Genomic DNA, 16,416 nt, shown 5'->3' with positions numbered 1-16,416 from the left:
CTGCTGAAACCCTCACCCATGCCTTTACCACCTCTAGACTTGACTATCTTAACACGTTGGTGGCCAGTTCCCAATATTCTACTCTCAATAAACTTGAGATAATTCAAAACTCTGCTGCTATTGTCACTGGCACAAGTCCCGTTCACCCATCACACTTGTGATCATTGACTTATACTGACTCTGGGTTAAGCAATGCGTCAAATTTAAAATTCTCATCCTTGTTTTCAAATCTCTCCATGGGCTTGTCCCTTTCTATCTCTGTAATCTCCTCCAACTACACAATCCTCCATCTACTTCTGGCCTCTTGCACATCGAAATTTTGATTTTGCCACCATTGGTGACTATGCCATCAGCTACCAAGGCCTTAAGCACTGGTGTTCCTTCCCTAAACCTGCCCACTTCTCTACCTCTCTTTCCTTCTTTAAGGCACTCCTATCTTTGACCAAGCTTTTGGTCATCTACCCCAACATATTCTTATGTGGCTGTGTGTTATATTTGGCTTTATAACACTCTTGTGAAGTGCCTTGAGACATTGTATTACTTTAAAAGCAGTATATAAGTTGTTGAAATGTGAACTAAAGGATCTGGGCTACAACTTTGTGACACTATTGCTAACCCTAATCCTTCTAAAAACAGTGGTATAAATGGGAGCAGTGGACTATGGAATTTCCCGTTAAAAGGATGAGGCAAATCATTGACTAAGCTATGCCAAGATAAAATTTTAAAAGCTTGAGAATGACAGGATAAAGTTTAAATTGAGTGAGGCAAAAATTCAAGTTTTAAATTCCTGGGAAGAAATGAGTTAAAACAGAAAAGCACACATTGAGTTTCTAATTTCAACACAGTTCATTACACAGGATAATGAACAATTCAAATGGGAGACGTCATTTTTTTAAAGAATTAAATGTATTATAATGATATTTGTTTCACTAAAAGAACAATCCTTGCCTTCAAGATTTTATGGTTTGATGTCCTAGCCACATACTTCTGCCATGACTTCTTGGATAATTCTCTTTGTTTGTGGTTGTGTTTTATCTTTGAAAAACAGAAAGTTAAATAGCACCAAAAAAATTTATAAACTGAAAAGGTTAAAAATTCTATATATTATACATGCTCTTACTAACACTCACAAGTGTCACAATTAGTTTTGCTTTGTACACAGCATTTGTTATAAGAGTTCTCTCTACAGGGTGTCAGCATTCAATAGATTCATTAGGGAAGTGCAAGGGGACTCAGATCCTGATCAGTGCTGCTCTGCGGATTAGGTTTAATTCCACTTTTGACTGTTGGGAAGAAAATCTATCTATTGACTGTAAGGGTCCTTTGTGAAATGAATTTTAACAGAGTTCTTCATCAAACTCCAAAACCGTTCAAAGATCTAGCATTAAGAAGGTTCCAGAACTTGTGATAGAAAAGTCACCACTCTGGTGAGGTGTTCTTTCAAAAACAATGTAGGGGCGCAGAGGACAGAGCTGTATTTTAGATGTAACTGTTGTGCAATTGATCAGCGAATGACATTGGCACTGAAGATAAATTTCTAGCTGTTTGAAATTTGGACAGCTAATAGACTGATTTGTAATAAAATTCAAGAATGAATAAACATGTAAAGCAACTGAAGATTCATCTCAGCATCATTCAGGCCAGAACTGTACACAGTACTCCAGGGTGTGGTCTCACCAACACCCTGTACAGTTGTAGCAAGATTTCTCTTTAATACTCCATGAAACACATGCAGTAATTAGGAAGACAAATTTATTGCAAGGGGGGTGCAGTATAAAAGAAGGGAAATCTTGCTACAACTATACAGGGTGTTGGTGAGGCCAGACATAGAGTAATCCGTATGCTTTTTGCTCTCATTATTTAAGGAGGGACGAACTTACATTGAAGTCGGTTCATAGAAGGTTCACTAGATTGAATTCTGGGGTGAAGGTGTTGTTTTATGAGGAAAGGTTGAGCATGTTAGACTATATCCATTGGAAGAATTACAGGCGGTCTTACTGAAACATTATTCTGAGAGGGCTTAACAAGGTAGGTATTGAGAGGATGCTTCCCGTCGTAGGGGGAATCTAGAACTGGGTGCATATTTTCAGAATAAGGTGTCGGCCATTTAAGATGGTGAAGAGAAGGACTTTCTTCTCCCAAAGGGTGATGAATCTTTGGAATTCTCTACCCCAGAGAACTGTGGAGGCTGAGCCATTGAATATATTCAAGGCTGAGATAGACAGATTCTTGAACTATAGGGGAGTCGTCAAGGGTTAAGGGGAACAGGCTAGAAAGTGGGTCTAAGGTCAAGGTCAGATCAGGCATGATCATATTTAATGGCGGAGCAGACTCAAGGGGTCATATGCTTTTATTTCTTAGGTTCTTATGATTTTACTGTAACAGTTCAATAAGAAGGTCCACCACATCCTGCTGAAGGGCAACCGGAGATGCCAGCCTTACCACTCAACTAGGAGGATCATTTATCACCTATTTTTTATGAATAACCTAAGCACATGGGTAAAGATCACAACTTTGTATAAGAATGCACCAACATCAAACTCCACGTGGCAATAAGGCACTTTTGATGTGGGAGCAATTAAAAGCTTGTGTTGAGCACAAATAGAGCTGGTGAGATGGGATAGGATGCCAATTCCCAGCTATCTCACATCCAATTGCAGCAGTGGGAACTATCCTCCGCATGAATAACAATTCTCAAATTGAACTGTAGAGGAAATTGGAGCAGACATTTATGAAGTGAGTCAAGTTGTCTAACAAATATTCTGTAACCCATAATAAACAATTACATTTACTGCAATAATACATAACTTAAACATAAATTCCATTAAAACTCTGCTTACCTCTGCATACATTTGTTGTTCATCATATAGAATCTGCTTTTGTTGGTTTTCAAGTATATCAGTTTGATGCTGAGCTAACTGCCTGCCAAGATTCTCATAGTGCTTCGTAATAATATGCATGCTTTCAAGGTCTGGATTAATGGGATGGACTGCTTCCTGCTTAAATTCCTTTTCAATTTCATTCCATACGCCTCCCACCTGGGATTAGAATTTGTTCTTAAGTTGAGTTGTACATAAATTTGTGCATTTCTTTTTTTAAAGATCAATATGCGTCTTGCAAAAACATTTCTTAATCATGAAGGCAGGTCCCCTTCTTAGTACTTTTTAGTAAATCAGGCTCAATCGAGAGAGTGAGAGGAGCGAAAGGGGATAAAACAAGGCCTGAGAGTGGACATGCAGGTGAGCGAGAGGAGTGGAGAGTCAGGAGCAGAAGAAAAAAAGAAAGGCTTGTATTTATATCGCGCTTTTCATGGTTGGACATTTCAAAGCGCTTTACAGTCAATGAAACATAGTTGCTGTTGTAAACTAGAAAACGTAACAGCCAATTGCGCACAGTGAACCTCCACAAACAGCAATGTGATAATGACCTGAGAACCTGTTTTAGTGATATTGATTGAGGGATAGATATTGGCCAGGACAACCACGATAACTCCCCTGCTCTTCTTCAAATTAGTGCCCCAGTAAGCGGAAGGGACCTCAGTTTAACATCTCATCCAAAAGACTGTGCAGCAATCCCTCAGTACTGCACTGGTGTGATAGCCTTGATTTTTACGCTAAAGGTCTGGAATGGGACTTGAACATGGAACTCAGAGGTAAGAGTGTTATTAACTGAGTTGTAGCTAACAAAAGCTACAAAATGAACAACAAAACAAAAATCTAGCAGTGATGTCATACGGCAGCCGGTTGGTGAGTATCGCAGTTATACTTTTTTGCTCTTTAAGCTAAGGTGTGCCAATTTCAGAGCCAAGAATTTGTAGCTTCCCACTACATCACTAACTTAATAAGCTAGATTACTAATTAATATGTATAACTAAAATAATCAATTGAACAAACATTTTAGGTAAATTAAATGAGTAAACAGTTTATACATGACAGGGCAGGTGGTCTGCTTTAGCTGCAGCATTTGGATGTCTCTGGACATCCCTCAAGTCCTGGACAACCATATCTGTAGTAAGTAACTGCAACTTGAGGAATTTCAAGTCGAAGTGTTAAACCTGCCAGGTTGCACACTGGGTGTAGGGCTCTCCTGCCACTTGTTAAATTATGATTTATAAGATTGTTATGTTTTGGGACTGTGACTTTTAATTTAAGATAAAATAAAGAGGGTCATGTGATCTGTTCTGGAGTCTGCCTGACAGCAAACCTGGGTGGTTTGATTGTTAGAGATTGAAAGTGGCCCAGACTGTTTTACTGGGAATAAAGTGCAAGATGTTTATGCTTGGAGACAATATCAGCAGCCCATATGCTATAGTGGATATACTGTGAGTCTCCAAAGTCCCCAAAAATTGTTGAGAATGTCTGGTTGTTAAATAGTTATGCTTTAAACTGTCTATTTAGTTCCAAGATGAAAGAGAGTTAGGGATCTCAAGGATAGTTAATCAGCATCTCTACCTGGATAAAGAGGCATGTGATTCACACTGCCATGGACATCGGTTTTGAGAGGGGAAGGATTTCTAAGTTATCACTGAAAACTCACATGCATAATGGGGGGAGGCAGTGGCATAGTGGTATAGTGGTATTGCCACTGGACTAGTAATCCAGAGACCCAGGGTAATGCTCTGGGGACCTGGGTTTGTATCCCATCATGGCAGTTGGTGGAATGTGAATTCAATAAATATCTCAAATTAAAAGGCTAATGATGACCAGAGTCGATTGTTGCAAAAACCCATCGATACACTAATGTCCTTTAGGGAAGGAAATCTGCTGTCCTCACCTGGTCTGGACTACATGTGATTCCAGACCCACAGCAATGTGGTTGACTCTTAACTGTCCACTGAACAAGGGCAATTAGGGATGGGCAATAAATGCTGGCCTAGCCAGCAATGCCCACATCCCATGAATGAACTAAAAAAAGTTTCTGCCACGGGAGGGAGAGAGCTGCTTGAAGCTGAAAGGCTGAAAGTCTCCGTGGTTCAGCATGCTGGAATGCGGTTGGAAGTCCATGCTCGGATGGGAAAGACCAAATTTGTGGAGAGTTGAAATAAGGCTGGAAGATTTGGCCTAGCTTTAGCTAGAGGGAAACGTCTCCAGGAAAACTCACACTGTGAAAGACAGTTCTGGAGTTAAAAATTTCCAGACTGGGAAGGGAAAAGATTGAAAGAGTAACCATGGATGCCCCGAAAACCAGGTATGTCCAGCATATCACTGAGGCCACGCTGAATGGACCCAGAGAAGGGGGTGGTGGGACATGTTGCACAGGGCTAGGGGGTGGATGGATGCAAGAGGGAAAACTATGGGGACCCTGATAGGAGGTACCCTCCCTTTCACACGTCAGCAGCCCGCAGGGTTAAACCTGCCAGGTTGCAAGTTGGACGCAGGTCCCTCCTGTCACTCATTAAATCTGAGGGGTGGCAGGTGAAGCCCCTAAGTGGTATTAATTACACACTTAAGAGCCCCAATTGGGTTTTGGTCAGGCAACCCACCCACACATCCCGAGCCGCTCATTAAATTGTGGTGGGGCAGGGTAGGCAAGCAATTGATAGGCCTGCTGATGCCATGGCACCCTATTTTACAAGTCCACCTGCCTGCTTTCAGGCCTGCGGGTGGCTGGTAAAATCCAGCCCATATATTCAAATAGATTAGAAAATTAAACAAATGAATAAAGAAGGGAAGAGCAGGTTTTGATTGCTGGGGCACTGGCATCAATATAGGGAGTTATTACATTGGGATAAGTTCCACTTAACACAGGGCAGGATTCTCCACCCATCGGGGGGGATGTTGAAGTGCGGATGGGCAAGAGGCACACCTCTCAACGGCACCCCTGACTGGGGGAGCGCCGCCATTTTACATGCTCCCTGTCCGGGTGGGGTGGGGGCAGGGGGGGATATCCCTAAACCTGAAAGTGTGCCTTTGCGCCCATGTGCACAAAAGAGCACACTGTCGAAAATATTAAAAATAGAAAAAAAATCCCTGACATGTCCCCTCTTGTGACACTATCACGTGAGTTGGGACATGTCCATAACTTTTTAAAAAACTTTAATTAATATTTTTGAAACCTACATGAAACTTCATCCCGCCCGTGGATGAGGTTTCATGCTTTTTTTGAAGCCTGCCTGGATTCCTGGCCTGCCCGTCCAACCTTAAGGTCCATTAATTACTTCAATGACTCTGTCAATGGCTTCAATTGGCCATTGACAGGTTGGCGGGCACACAGCTGATTTTGCTGCGCCCCCGCCTACCTGAAAATTTAAATGGGGTGCGGTGATGTCGGGAGTTCCTCCCGATGTCACCGTGCATCATTTTACACATCAGCAAGCAGACCCCGCCCCCTTGTTCGCTGATGGGAAAATCCTGCCCACAGACTTGTGTTAGCGTCCTGGCAAATTATATAACTAGGGTCGTGGATAGGACATTAAACTAAAAGAGTTGAGGGAGAGTTGAAGGAAAATTTAGAAATTTTAAGAGAAAAGTCGAGTCAACAGACAAGTGCAGTGATTTGGGTAAAGAAGGAAAGGAATGTAGAGTTTAATGGTAACAGCGCATCAATAAAAGAGTCCATGGAAAGAATAATGGTAAAATAATAAAATTAAAGATTTTCACGAAACATTCACAATGGTAAAGACAAATTAGCGGTACAAATAGACATAAATGGTTTAGAGACTCAGGCGAAGTTGTACAAGGGACACTGAAAGGTAGCATGCAAGTACAGCAAGCAATTAGGAAGGCAAATAGCAAAATAAAGGATACTGGAAATCTCAGATAAAAAGCAAAAGTGTTGGAAACACTCAGCAGTTAATGTTTCTGGTCATGTTTCTGGAGAAGAGTCATAACTGAGCTTGATTTTTGGACATCTTGTAGAAATATATTGCAATCAGAATGTTGTTATCTATATTCAAAGTCTCACAGATGCACAATTCTGACAACAAATGTAAATGTCAGATTCCCAAAGTTCAGTTGTGAGTAAGAAAGTCTGACCATCCAAAATACTGAGACTGCACTGGTTATCGTCACCAGTGATATCATGTGCAACTGAAACTGCAGCTTATGAATCAGCCTCTGCTCGCTGCTGATTATTCTGTTCTCCTCCATTGCCTTTTCTCTGTTGGAATTCTACTTCAACCCATCCCAATAACTAGATTTTGGCCAATGGAACCCTCACCTGCGCTGCATGGTCACCTTCAGTTTGTTCCATGGGCCTAAATTTTACCCTTGGCGGGCGTGCGCAATTGGCGGGCCCGGGACTTGTTAGGAAACAGGCCCCCCAACCACGATCGGCCCCCAACTGTGATTTCACGCTGGCTGGCCAACTAAGGCTTGCCCAGCATGAAACGTGTTTTCCCAATGGTTGGGAAGGGCCAGGAGGGGATGGGAGCCTGTTGTGCACCAGGTCTAATGGCGATCCGGTGGGCGGTTTAAAAATGGCCCAGGCAGCTCCTTGAAGGCTGCCAGGGAAGAACATATCTTCTGCGTGCTGAAGACCGAACCTATGGCCTCAACTGCGACTGGAAACGCCAGGCAGGAGGGCAGGTGGGGGGGCACTCGGCCCCTCTGGTTTTTAGACAAGTGCCTCACAGTCCTCCTGGAGGAGCTGGCTACCAGGAGGGACAACTTTGTCCCCAGAGATGGGAGGAGGGGGCCACCGCACCTGACAAAGAAAGCTTGGGAGGAAGTGGCAGCCTAGGTCAGCAGCCACGATGTTGTGCAGCGCACATGGGTGCAGTGCTGCAAAAGGTTCAACGACCTTCTGAACTTGGAAAGGGCGAGTGCCGTGTTGGCATGGATCAGCATGGTGAAATGTTAAGGGCTGGCAGTCCCCTCATGAAGCTCAGGGGTGTTAGAGTCTGAGTGCCAACTGTCAAAGACGCCGAAGATGGCCAAGGTGTTGTGTCCTGGCTGCTTGGACAGAGCACCTTGCGGCTCGAGGGCCATGTTTCAAATGTGCCCTGCAAGGTGCTCCTCAGGTGGGGTTGGCCAGGCTGCAATGGCCCTGCAAGTAAAGAATGGACTAATCAATGCTCCTCTGTCCTTTCAGAAGACGAGCCATAACAACATTGAGAGGTCATGGACAAGCAGAGGCCCCCCAAATGTCCTAATCCTTATAAGATTTGAGTAGGATGCCTTGGAGCTGGAGCGGTGCCATGTATCTTGGTCAGCCAGTCACGGAGAGGCTGGGATGTCAGATGAAGTAAGAGTGCAGTGCTCAGAGGTGAGGGTTTCAGATGGTGCAAACATTCTTGTGTAGTCTCATCATTGATGGGAACCTCAAAGCTGGTTGATCACTGAAAGATGATGGCACTATGATGCAGATCTCGATTGTCTCACCAGGGTGCCTGGCATGCCCAGTGACAGTCTGATGACTTAAACTAATGACATGTCATTGTTGTCTCTTAGATTCGCCAGCACATACTCATTCGGAGGACGCTGAAGAGCCACCCCTGATGCCAAAGGACCGCCGGGCTTCAGATGCACTTGCCTCACACTGCTCTCTGAACCAGGCACCAGTGCAGATACCAGCACCTCAGTGGGCATTAGATCTTCGGCTAGAATGTCGGAGCACAGTGGTGAGGGCACTTCACACTCGCTTGAGGAGCAGGCGGAGGCAGACAGTGCCCAGAGCGTCTGCAGTCGAAGGACTGCTGGATTCCAGGACGATGCTGAGTTGAAGGCAGATAAAGAGCCTCTGGAGCCGTCCATTAAGTGGCAGATGCTGGATGTCCAGTGGGATGTGCGGGAGGATCTGGTAGAGATCCTTGAGGGTCCGCGTGTCATGGTCTCTATTGTGGAGGCATCCATGCACAGCATAAGCTCTGCGTTGACCCTCATGGCCAAGCACACTGCCTCCTCCATTGAGAGAGTGGTGACTCTCATGGAAAGGCAGTTCCAGGGTAAAGAGCTGGGGTTCCTGGGGTTGTGTTCGGACCTGCAAGCTATGACACAGGCAATGGCCTCAGGTGGTCAGTGTCAGTGTGGGAGATGGATGAGGCACCCAGTATCCCAGCTAGGTGAACGTCCATCAGTGGCGAGCAGGGAGGTCCAGAAAAACCTCACATTGGCACACAGGCTGCTTATTGTCTCTGCAGGCTCTTCTCAGGGCGCTCTGGATGACAGCAACAGCTCCTCCGCCCTTCTGCCAGTGACCGTGGCATCTGATGAGGCTGCGATGACCGGGGAGATACCAGCCATGGCACTGGCCGCTTTCTCCCAGGCGGGGCCAGCATAGGCTCAACTGGCCAGAGGACGACCGCCAAGGTCATCAAGGCCAACAAGACAGCAGAGTCAGCAGGCTGCCTCCAATGCCACTGCCAGCGAGGAGGAGGGGGTGGGGCGGACTTAAGTTTAAGGCACCATGAGCACGAGAGGTCATGGGTGATATTTTGTTTTGTAATGTTTTGTTTATGTTTACTGGTCTGGGAACGAAGACCAGGGAAGGTTATGTTAATTTATTTGGGTTGTAAAAGCGACATAAATTTTGTTTTTGTCATAATGGCCTGAGTATGCTTCGCTTTTTATTTTTTGGTGCAGGGTATGTCAATCTGTAATGCTAGATGTGAGTGGCTCTAAGCTTTATTGCAAAGGCACTGAGTGGACTTTGGGTTCAAATGAAAGGCTCATTTCAGACATTCAGGATGGAGGCAGCAACCCTGGCATGACCAGGGCCAGCATCTTCTGGTTGGCGAGTGGGGGTGGGGCCCACTCGCCGATGCATAAAATGACGCGGGATTATGTCGGGCATGTGTCCCGGTGCCACCCCGTGTCATTTAGATTGTCAGTTCAGCAGACGCACATCCGAGTCGGATGCGTGCCCGCCGACCTGTCGACAGCCTATAAGGGCCATTAAATAACCAACTGAACTCTTTAATGGACCTGCCGGTCCAACCTGCCAGTCTGGGAGCCCAGGAGGGCTTGCAAAAAAACATGAAACCTCATCCATGGGTGGGATGAGGTTTCATGAGTGATTTAAAAATGTAGAATATTTTAAAATAAAAGTTAAGGACATGTCCCAGCTCATGTGACAGTGTAACATGAGGGGACATGGCACGGGAAATTTTTCTAATCTTTACTGAAAGTTTTAAAGCGGTGCCGATCTCCCTGAGGCAGCACTTTGCCTCAGGGAGATCAGTGCACTCTTTTGCGCGCATGTGCGAAAGAGCACACTCCCAGCTAGGAGAACACCGCCCCCCCACCCAGCTCGCACAGGGAGTGCATAGTGCTTCCTGGTGCACATCACACTGGGTGGGGCTTAATTGGCCCGCCCATGTAAAATGGCAGCACGCCCCCCAATCAGGGGCGCTGATCGGAAGCGCGCCCGCTCACGCCTGTTCCTGCACTTCCCCCCCAACGGAGGGAGAATGTTGCCCAAGATCTTTGGCAGCTTAAGTGAAGGAGCATTGGATCAATGCGTCTCTGGTGTCCCTGCCTCCCTGAAGGATACAGAAGTCTGCCTTCACTCCCTCAACATTTTCCTTACCGTACTCTTCTTCTGACTCAATACTGAATTCATCCTCTGTGGCCCATGGAGCAGCCTCTAGATCCTCTTCCTCCAATGGGTCCCCCTTGCCAATGCCACATTGTGAAGAGCGCAACATGCAACCACTATCAGTGACACTCACTCTGGGGGGTATTGTAGTGCTCCCCGTGAACGGTCCAGGCATCAGGAGGGCATCTCTGCTGGTCAAGTGTTCCTTGAGCCTGCACCTCTCCTCCCACAGGTCGCTCCCCTGGAAGCTGCATTGGGACACCTGGCCTCCTCTCCCTTCTGCCCCTACCTTCCTCAGAAGAGGCGATGCCACCAACGGAGAGCACAGTCCCCATTACCAGGGTAATAGAAGGCAGTCTGATACCTGGAAGGGTCCACAAGGTCAAAATCCTCTGGAGGCCTTTGAGGCACCAATGAGTCCTGAAATGAAGCCTAGAAATGCTAAGAATGAAGTTCAGAACAGAGATGAAACTGTCAAGTTCAAATAAGCAACTAGCAGCAAACTATCTCCTAAACTCCTCACTACTCACACTGGCAATGCTGCTGATCCTTTTTATCCTGCCCTTGGATGAGGTTTTGCAAAATGTGGGCTGCCCACCTGCCTGTTTTGTCTGTGCGACAAGTGCGAAATCGCACGGGCAATGTAAAATTGCGCGTGTGTGGGAATGATGTTGGGACGCTCGCCCATTATCTTCTTGCGTTATTTTACTTCCGATCGGGTTGGGTGTGCACCTGCCCGGGTGGTGTAAAATTCTGCCCATGGACTCACTCTTGGCCTCGTCCTATTCATCATACTATATTACCATGCAACAACATCATATGCAAGCCTGAACTATACAATTCTTAAATACACTAATGAGGCCCAATTTATTAGGTCAAATTTTGTTTTAAGCAGTGAACAAACAGCACAAACTATTCATTGGGCTGAATTTGTGCACAGATTTCCTTTGGACTTGTGCATGACAAGTTTCTGTCAGCTAATGATCGAATTTGTTTAACTCTCACTACAGAGTATCTGGGCTGTGCAAACAGGGTGAACAGTTATGCATCTCTTTAAACAATCAGATTGACGAATCATTAATGAGTGGTAAGGAGTCCAAATCACGACATCAGTTAGAATAATGAATCCAATGTCAAATGTCGTACAGAAAGTGAAATAAATAGAGGAAAAGAAGGATTGGATTAAAAGGTACAGAAAGAAAAAATCTACAACAATAATTAAATCTGAATGAATGAGATATCACACTTGTAAAAGTAAATTTTCAGTGCCAGAGAGTATGCTCAACAGTAATGTAGACTTACCACGCCATTGAAGGGGTGCTTACACTGGGATAAACATGCTGACTTTTTCTGGTGAGTTTAGTCGAAATCCATGAAGTAAGTACAGGTACTCGGGCTTTTCAATACATTTGTATGGGCAGCTACACAATGAGGTTTTTGGGATGTTTATGGAGGAACACCTTATTTTGGATAATTTTTGAATTAAGGTGCTTAATTTCACATATGTAGTTGCCAGAAGTTGCACATAAATAATGATGAGTGCTGTTAGTCTCACTGTTATTTTTAAGGGAAAATACGACAGAAAAATGTCTGCTTCTACCATTGAATCCAAATTGCAAATTTGCAAGATTGCACTATCAGACTGCAGCTTACTCGCTGTGCCTATTGGAATTTTACTGATGCCCTTCCAATGATTTTCTGGCCATTGCAATGAATATGGCCAGCAGGTGCAGCTCCAAACTAATTTTAAAAAATAACACTGAAGAAAGCAAATATATAATTTTTTAATGACCCTGTTACATTAATATTATCCTTGTCTAATGTGATTTCATGAAAAAACCTTTACTACAGGTATCCACTGATAAATGAGTATTCTAATGGCACATTTCCATTTTAGTGTTGTTGGTAAATTATGGATGATCTCCAATGGCACTGCCTCCATTTTCATTTTAGCATGAGCGTTTTTAAAAATACAAACTGCCGCTATGCAGTTCACTCCCACAACCCCAGCAATCCCGCTCCCCAATCATCCCTCTCCTGGCCCTTCTGCTCCGTGAACCTCCCGCTCCCTGACCCTTCCACTCCCCATCCTTCACTCTAACTGTCCCTCCTGCAAAGCTGACCTTCCTGCTCTCCAATCCTCCTTCTTCCTGACCTTTGTGTCCCCCGACCCACCACTCGCCGAGTTGGTGAGTGGGAAGGTCACGGAGCAGGAGAGTTGGTGAGCGGGTGGGTCGGTGATTGGGAGGGTGGCAGAGCAGGAAGGTACCAGAGTGGGAGGGTCAATGAGCAAGAGGGTCAGCGAGTGAGAGGGTAAGGGAGTGGAGGGTTGGGGAGCTGGAGGCTTGGCAAGTGGAAAGATGGCGGAGCAGGAGGGTCAGGGAGCAGGTGGTCAGCAAGCAAGAGGGTTGGCATGAGGGAGGGTCAGGGAGTGGGATGGGCAGTAAGCAGGAGGATGAAGGAATGGGAGGGTCATTGAGTGGGAGGGCTGTGGATCAAGAGGTAAGTTATTAAGAATTGTAAGTGTTAATAAGCTATTAAAAGTTAGTAAGAGTATTTTGGGGCCAGTCAGGTCAAGACAGCCAATACATTTTTAATGTAAAAATTACAGTCAGGAATGTAACCCATCAGATTATATATTTTCTTATGGGGCAGTGATTTTCATTTAGTATGTAATTTGTTTAGGAACAGATGAGGAGTGCTAAATCAGCCACAGCTGAATTTGTATCAATAATGATATTTGTAAAGTATCTGGTGCATAATTTTCTATTACTCTGAAATTACCTTACCTTGAAGTCCAGGTATCGGTGTACAATGGCAAGTGTGATGTAATCATACGCGGACAAACCGGGTAGATCTTCAAAACCTTAAGAAATATACATTTCCAGAACAATTTTTAAATTAAATGATTATACTTTTAACAGATATATTTTTATATGATCATACTTAAAGTTCACACTAACACAGAATGCAGTGAGACATATTCTATATCAACGTGCTATCAAAATTCAAGTCGCTGTTCTTGTTAGCACCAGGCCTGGAACTGACCAGGTAATACTGAATCTGGACAAATGTTGATACTTTTATCATATAGTTTCACAACAGATTCCAGATCTTGGTTTGTATCACAATAGCTTTCATGTGCTGATCACTGTACATGCAGACAGCATGTTAATGAACAGTTTATAGTTATATATTTATATTCATTTTAAATTTAGATTTTTGTAATGCCATTTGATTTATTTTAATTTATATGGCATGTTTAATGATCTTGTAATAGCTTGATTGTCTTCTTACCTAATTTACAGAAAATTGAATAAATTTTCACCCTTGAATTTTCGGAAACATCAATTACTGCAGGACTGAGACAATTGGCTGGTAAAGTGGTTATTCCGTATTCATCCTGCATAATCCCAATCAGAGGCTTTTTGGCATCTAAATTGGTTAAACAATACAAGTTGAAATATGGAATACAATTGCCCAAGACTACTGCTGAATGAGAAAATTAGAAGCACAATTACATGTTACATTTATGCCTTCCGCCCCCACAGTTTTTCTTCCTGGGTTTTGCAAAGGACATGAAACTTGGAAATGTAGTAAACAGTAAGGAAGGTAGTAATAATAGATGTCAAGAGGACATAGACAGGCAGGTGAGATGGGTGGACACATGAAATTGAACATAGCAAAATCTGAGTTAATACAAAAGGTACATTTTAAGAGCAGAGAGGCCTGGATGTGTTTATGCATAAATCTTTGAAGGTGGCAGGACAGGTTAATAAAGCCACAACACTTTCGGAAAGAAAAGACTTTGCAGAGGGCAAGGAAGATATTTATGAGAAAGGTTTCAGGGATCATAGATTACAGTTACAGGACCTGTCTCAATCCCCTTAGAGCAGAGATGACAAAGAGGAGGTGTGATGGAGGTGTACGGAAGGGTCAATAATTAGAGGACACTGATTTAAGGTGATTGGCCGAAGAACCATATGTGAGTTGGCAACATCTTTTTTACGTAATTAAGTAGTTAGGATTTGGAATGCGCTATTGGATAGGGGTGATGGAAACAAATTCAATAGTTGCTATCGGAGAAAAAGTAGCAAGCATATGAGGAAAAAGTAATGGAATAGGATTGACTGGATAGCTCTTCCCAAGCAAAAGTGCATACTTGTTGGGCCAAATGGTCTCCTTCCTAGCGGTGCTGTTCTATGATTCTATGAAAACGTGCCAATTCAGGCTATGATAGGTATTACTTGAAGACAGTGTGAATCAAGTTAGCTATCTGTCTCCTTCTGCCTGCTTCAAAGAAAAGCGTCAGCATTTTGTAGAAAGTAACGTTATTATTTGATGAATATAGCCCTCTCCACTTAAAAATATTCACATTTACTAAATTGCACATCAGGAATTCCAGAAATTTGAAAATTGTTATACAAATTTTACTTATTGAATCTTTTGCATATTAGATGCTAGCCATTCTGCATAGGCATGGACCCAAATCTTCCGATCAGTGTTGGAACCATTGTGTCCAACGCCGATCAGTTAGAAAACTGTGCATATACCTGGTTATGTTTAAAAGGGTCTGACTTCTGATGCTGAAGAGCTCGCTCAATGCAGGAATCCATGCAGAGGATTCAGGGTTCAGTGCAGAAGATACGCCCTTTTTTAACCACACGAGCTGCCATATGGTAAGTTTAATGGTCAAGTTTTTGAATATCAGTGAACGGGTGAGTGGATGAATGGGTGAGTGAGTGAGGTAGGTAAGTGGTTGAGGCCGGTAGATTCCTCGGGGTAGTGTCCTCAGCCCAACCATCTTCAGCTGCTTCATCAATGACCTTCCTTCCATCACAAGGTCAGAAGTGGGGATGTTCGCTGATGATTGCACAATGTTCAGCACCATTCATGACTCCTCAGATACTGAAGCAGTCCATGTCCAAATGCGGCAAGTCCTGGACAATATCCAGGCTTGGGCTGACAAGTGGCAAGTAACATTCACACCACACAAGTGCCAGGCAATGACCATCTCCAACAAGAGAAAATCTAACCATCACCCATTGGCATTCAATAGCATTACCATCATTGAATCCCCCAATATCAACATCCTGGGGGTTACCATTGACCAGAAACTGAACTGGACTAGCCATATAAATAAACAAACAAGCCTCTTCAGTCTACATGGTCTCTTTTCTAAAAGAGGAGAAAAGGTCTCTTCTGTTCCCAAAGCAAGATTGATAAATGCATGTTTTTGCATTCACTGTCCACTAGGGTTCTTTTTTATGTATTCATGGGATGTGTGGTCACTGGCAGACAGCATTTATTGCCCTTTCCTGTTGTCTTTAAGAAGGTGATGATGAGCCACCTTCTTGAATACAACTGAGGGGCTTATTATAGGCCATTTCAGAGGGCAATTAATGGGCAATGACATTGTTGTGGGTCTAGGATCTTGTGTAGGCCAGACCAGTTAAAGATTATATATTTCCTTGCCCTAAAGGAAATTAGTAAACCAGATGGGTTTTTAGGTCAAGTAGGGGAACTTGCATGTCTTGGTGTTTCCATTCATCTGCTGTCCTTGTCCTTCTAGGTGGTAGAGGTTCGGGTTTGGAAGGTGCTATCGAAGGATCTTTCATGAGCTGCTACTGTGCATCTTGTAGATGGTAAACACTGCAGCACATCAGCCTGCCCATTTCTGATTTTAATGAGGAATGAGGAATCCCTGTTGGGTAAGTCAGTGAGCTACCAGCCAATCTTATTGGCCAGCAGCTCTTTAGTCCAAGCAGTGCCACCTTGAGTGCTGTTCTCCGCTGGGACTATAAGCAGTCCCACCAGTGCCGAAGATGCAAGGACCAGGTGGGTGTGGTGTCCCATGGCAAGGACGGAAGAGAAGGCCTGGGGATGGTGGGGAGAGGAGGGCGGAATCGTGATGGAAAAGCCAGATGGGGAAGGAGCAGG

General features: G+C 44.2%; 1 protein-coding gene across 1 annotated transcript in view; it reads right to left on the bottom strand.

Annotated features, from left to right (window-relative positions):
- The window catches only part of LOC121276004 (cilia- and flagella-associated protein 69-like), a 153,223-nt gene that overhangs the window by 9,192 nt on the left and 127,615 nt on the right, over nucleotides 1-16,416 (bottom strand). Inside the window, exons 18-21 of the mRNA XM_041183949.1 lie at nucleotides 13,774-13,911; nucleotides 13,266-13,342; nucleotides 2,841-3,038; nucleotides 949-1,035 (exon numbers count right to left, since the gene is read on the bottom strand). Coding sequence (XP_041039883.1) covers nucleotides 949-1,035; nucleotides 2,841-3,038; nucleotides 13,266-13,342; nucleotides 13,774-13,911 — 500 coding nt within the window. The remainder of the gene's footprint in view (nucleotides 1-948; nucleotides 1,036-2,840; nucleotides 3,039-13,265; nucleotides 13,343-13,773; nucleotides 13,912-16,416) is intronic.

Source organism: Carcharodon carcharias, chromosome 3 (assembly GCF_017639515.1).
Source record: "Carcharodon carcharias isolate sCarCar2 chromosome 3, sCarCar2.pri, whole genome shotgun sequence".
Classification (NCBI taxonomy): domain Eukaryota; kingdom Metazoa; phylum Chordata; class Chondrichthyes; order Lamniformes; family Lamnidae; genus Carcharodon; species Carcharodon carcharias.
This window is presented reverse-complemented; position numbering and strand designations above follow the sequence as displayed.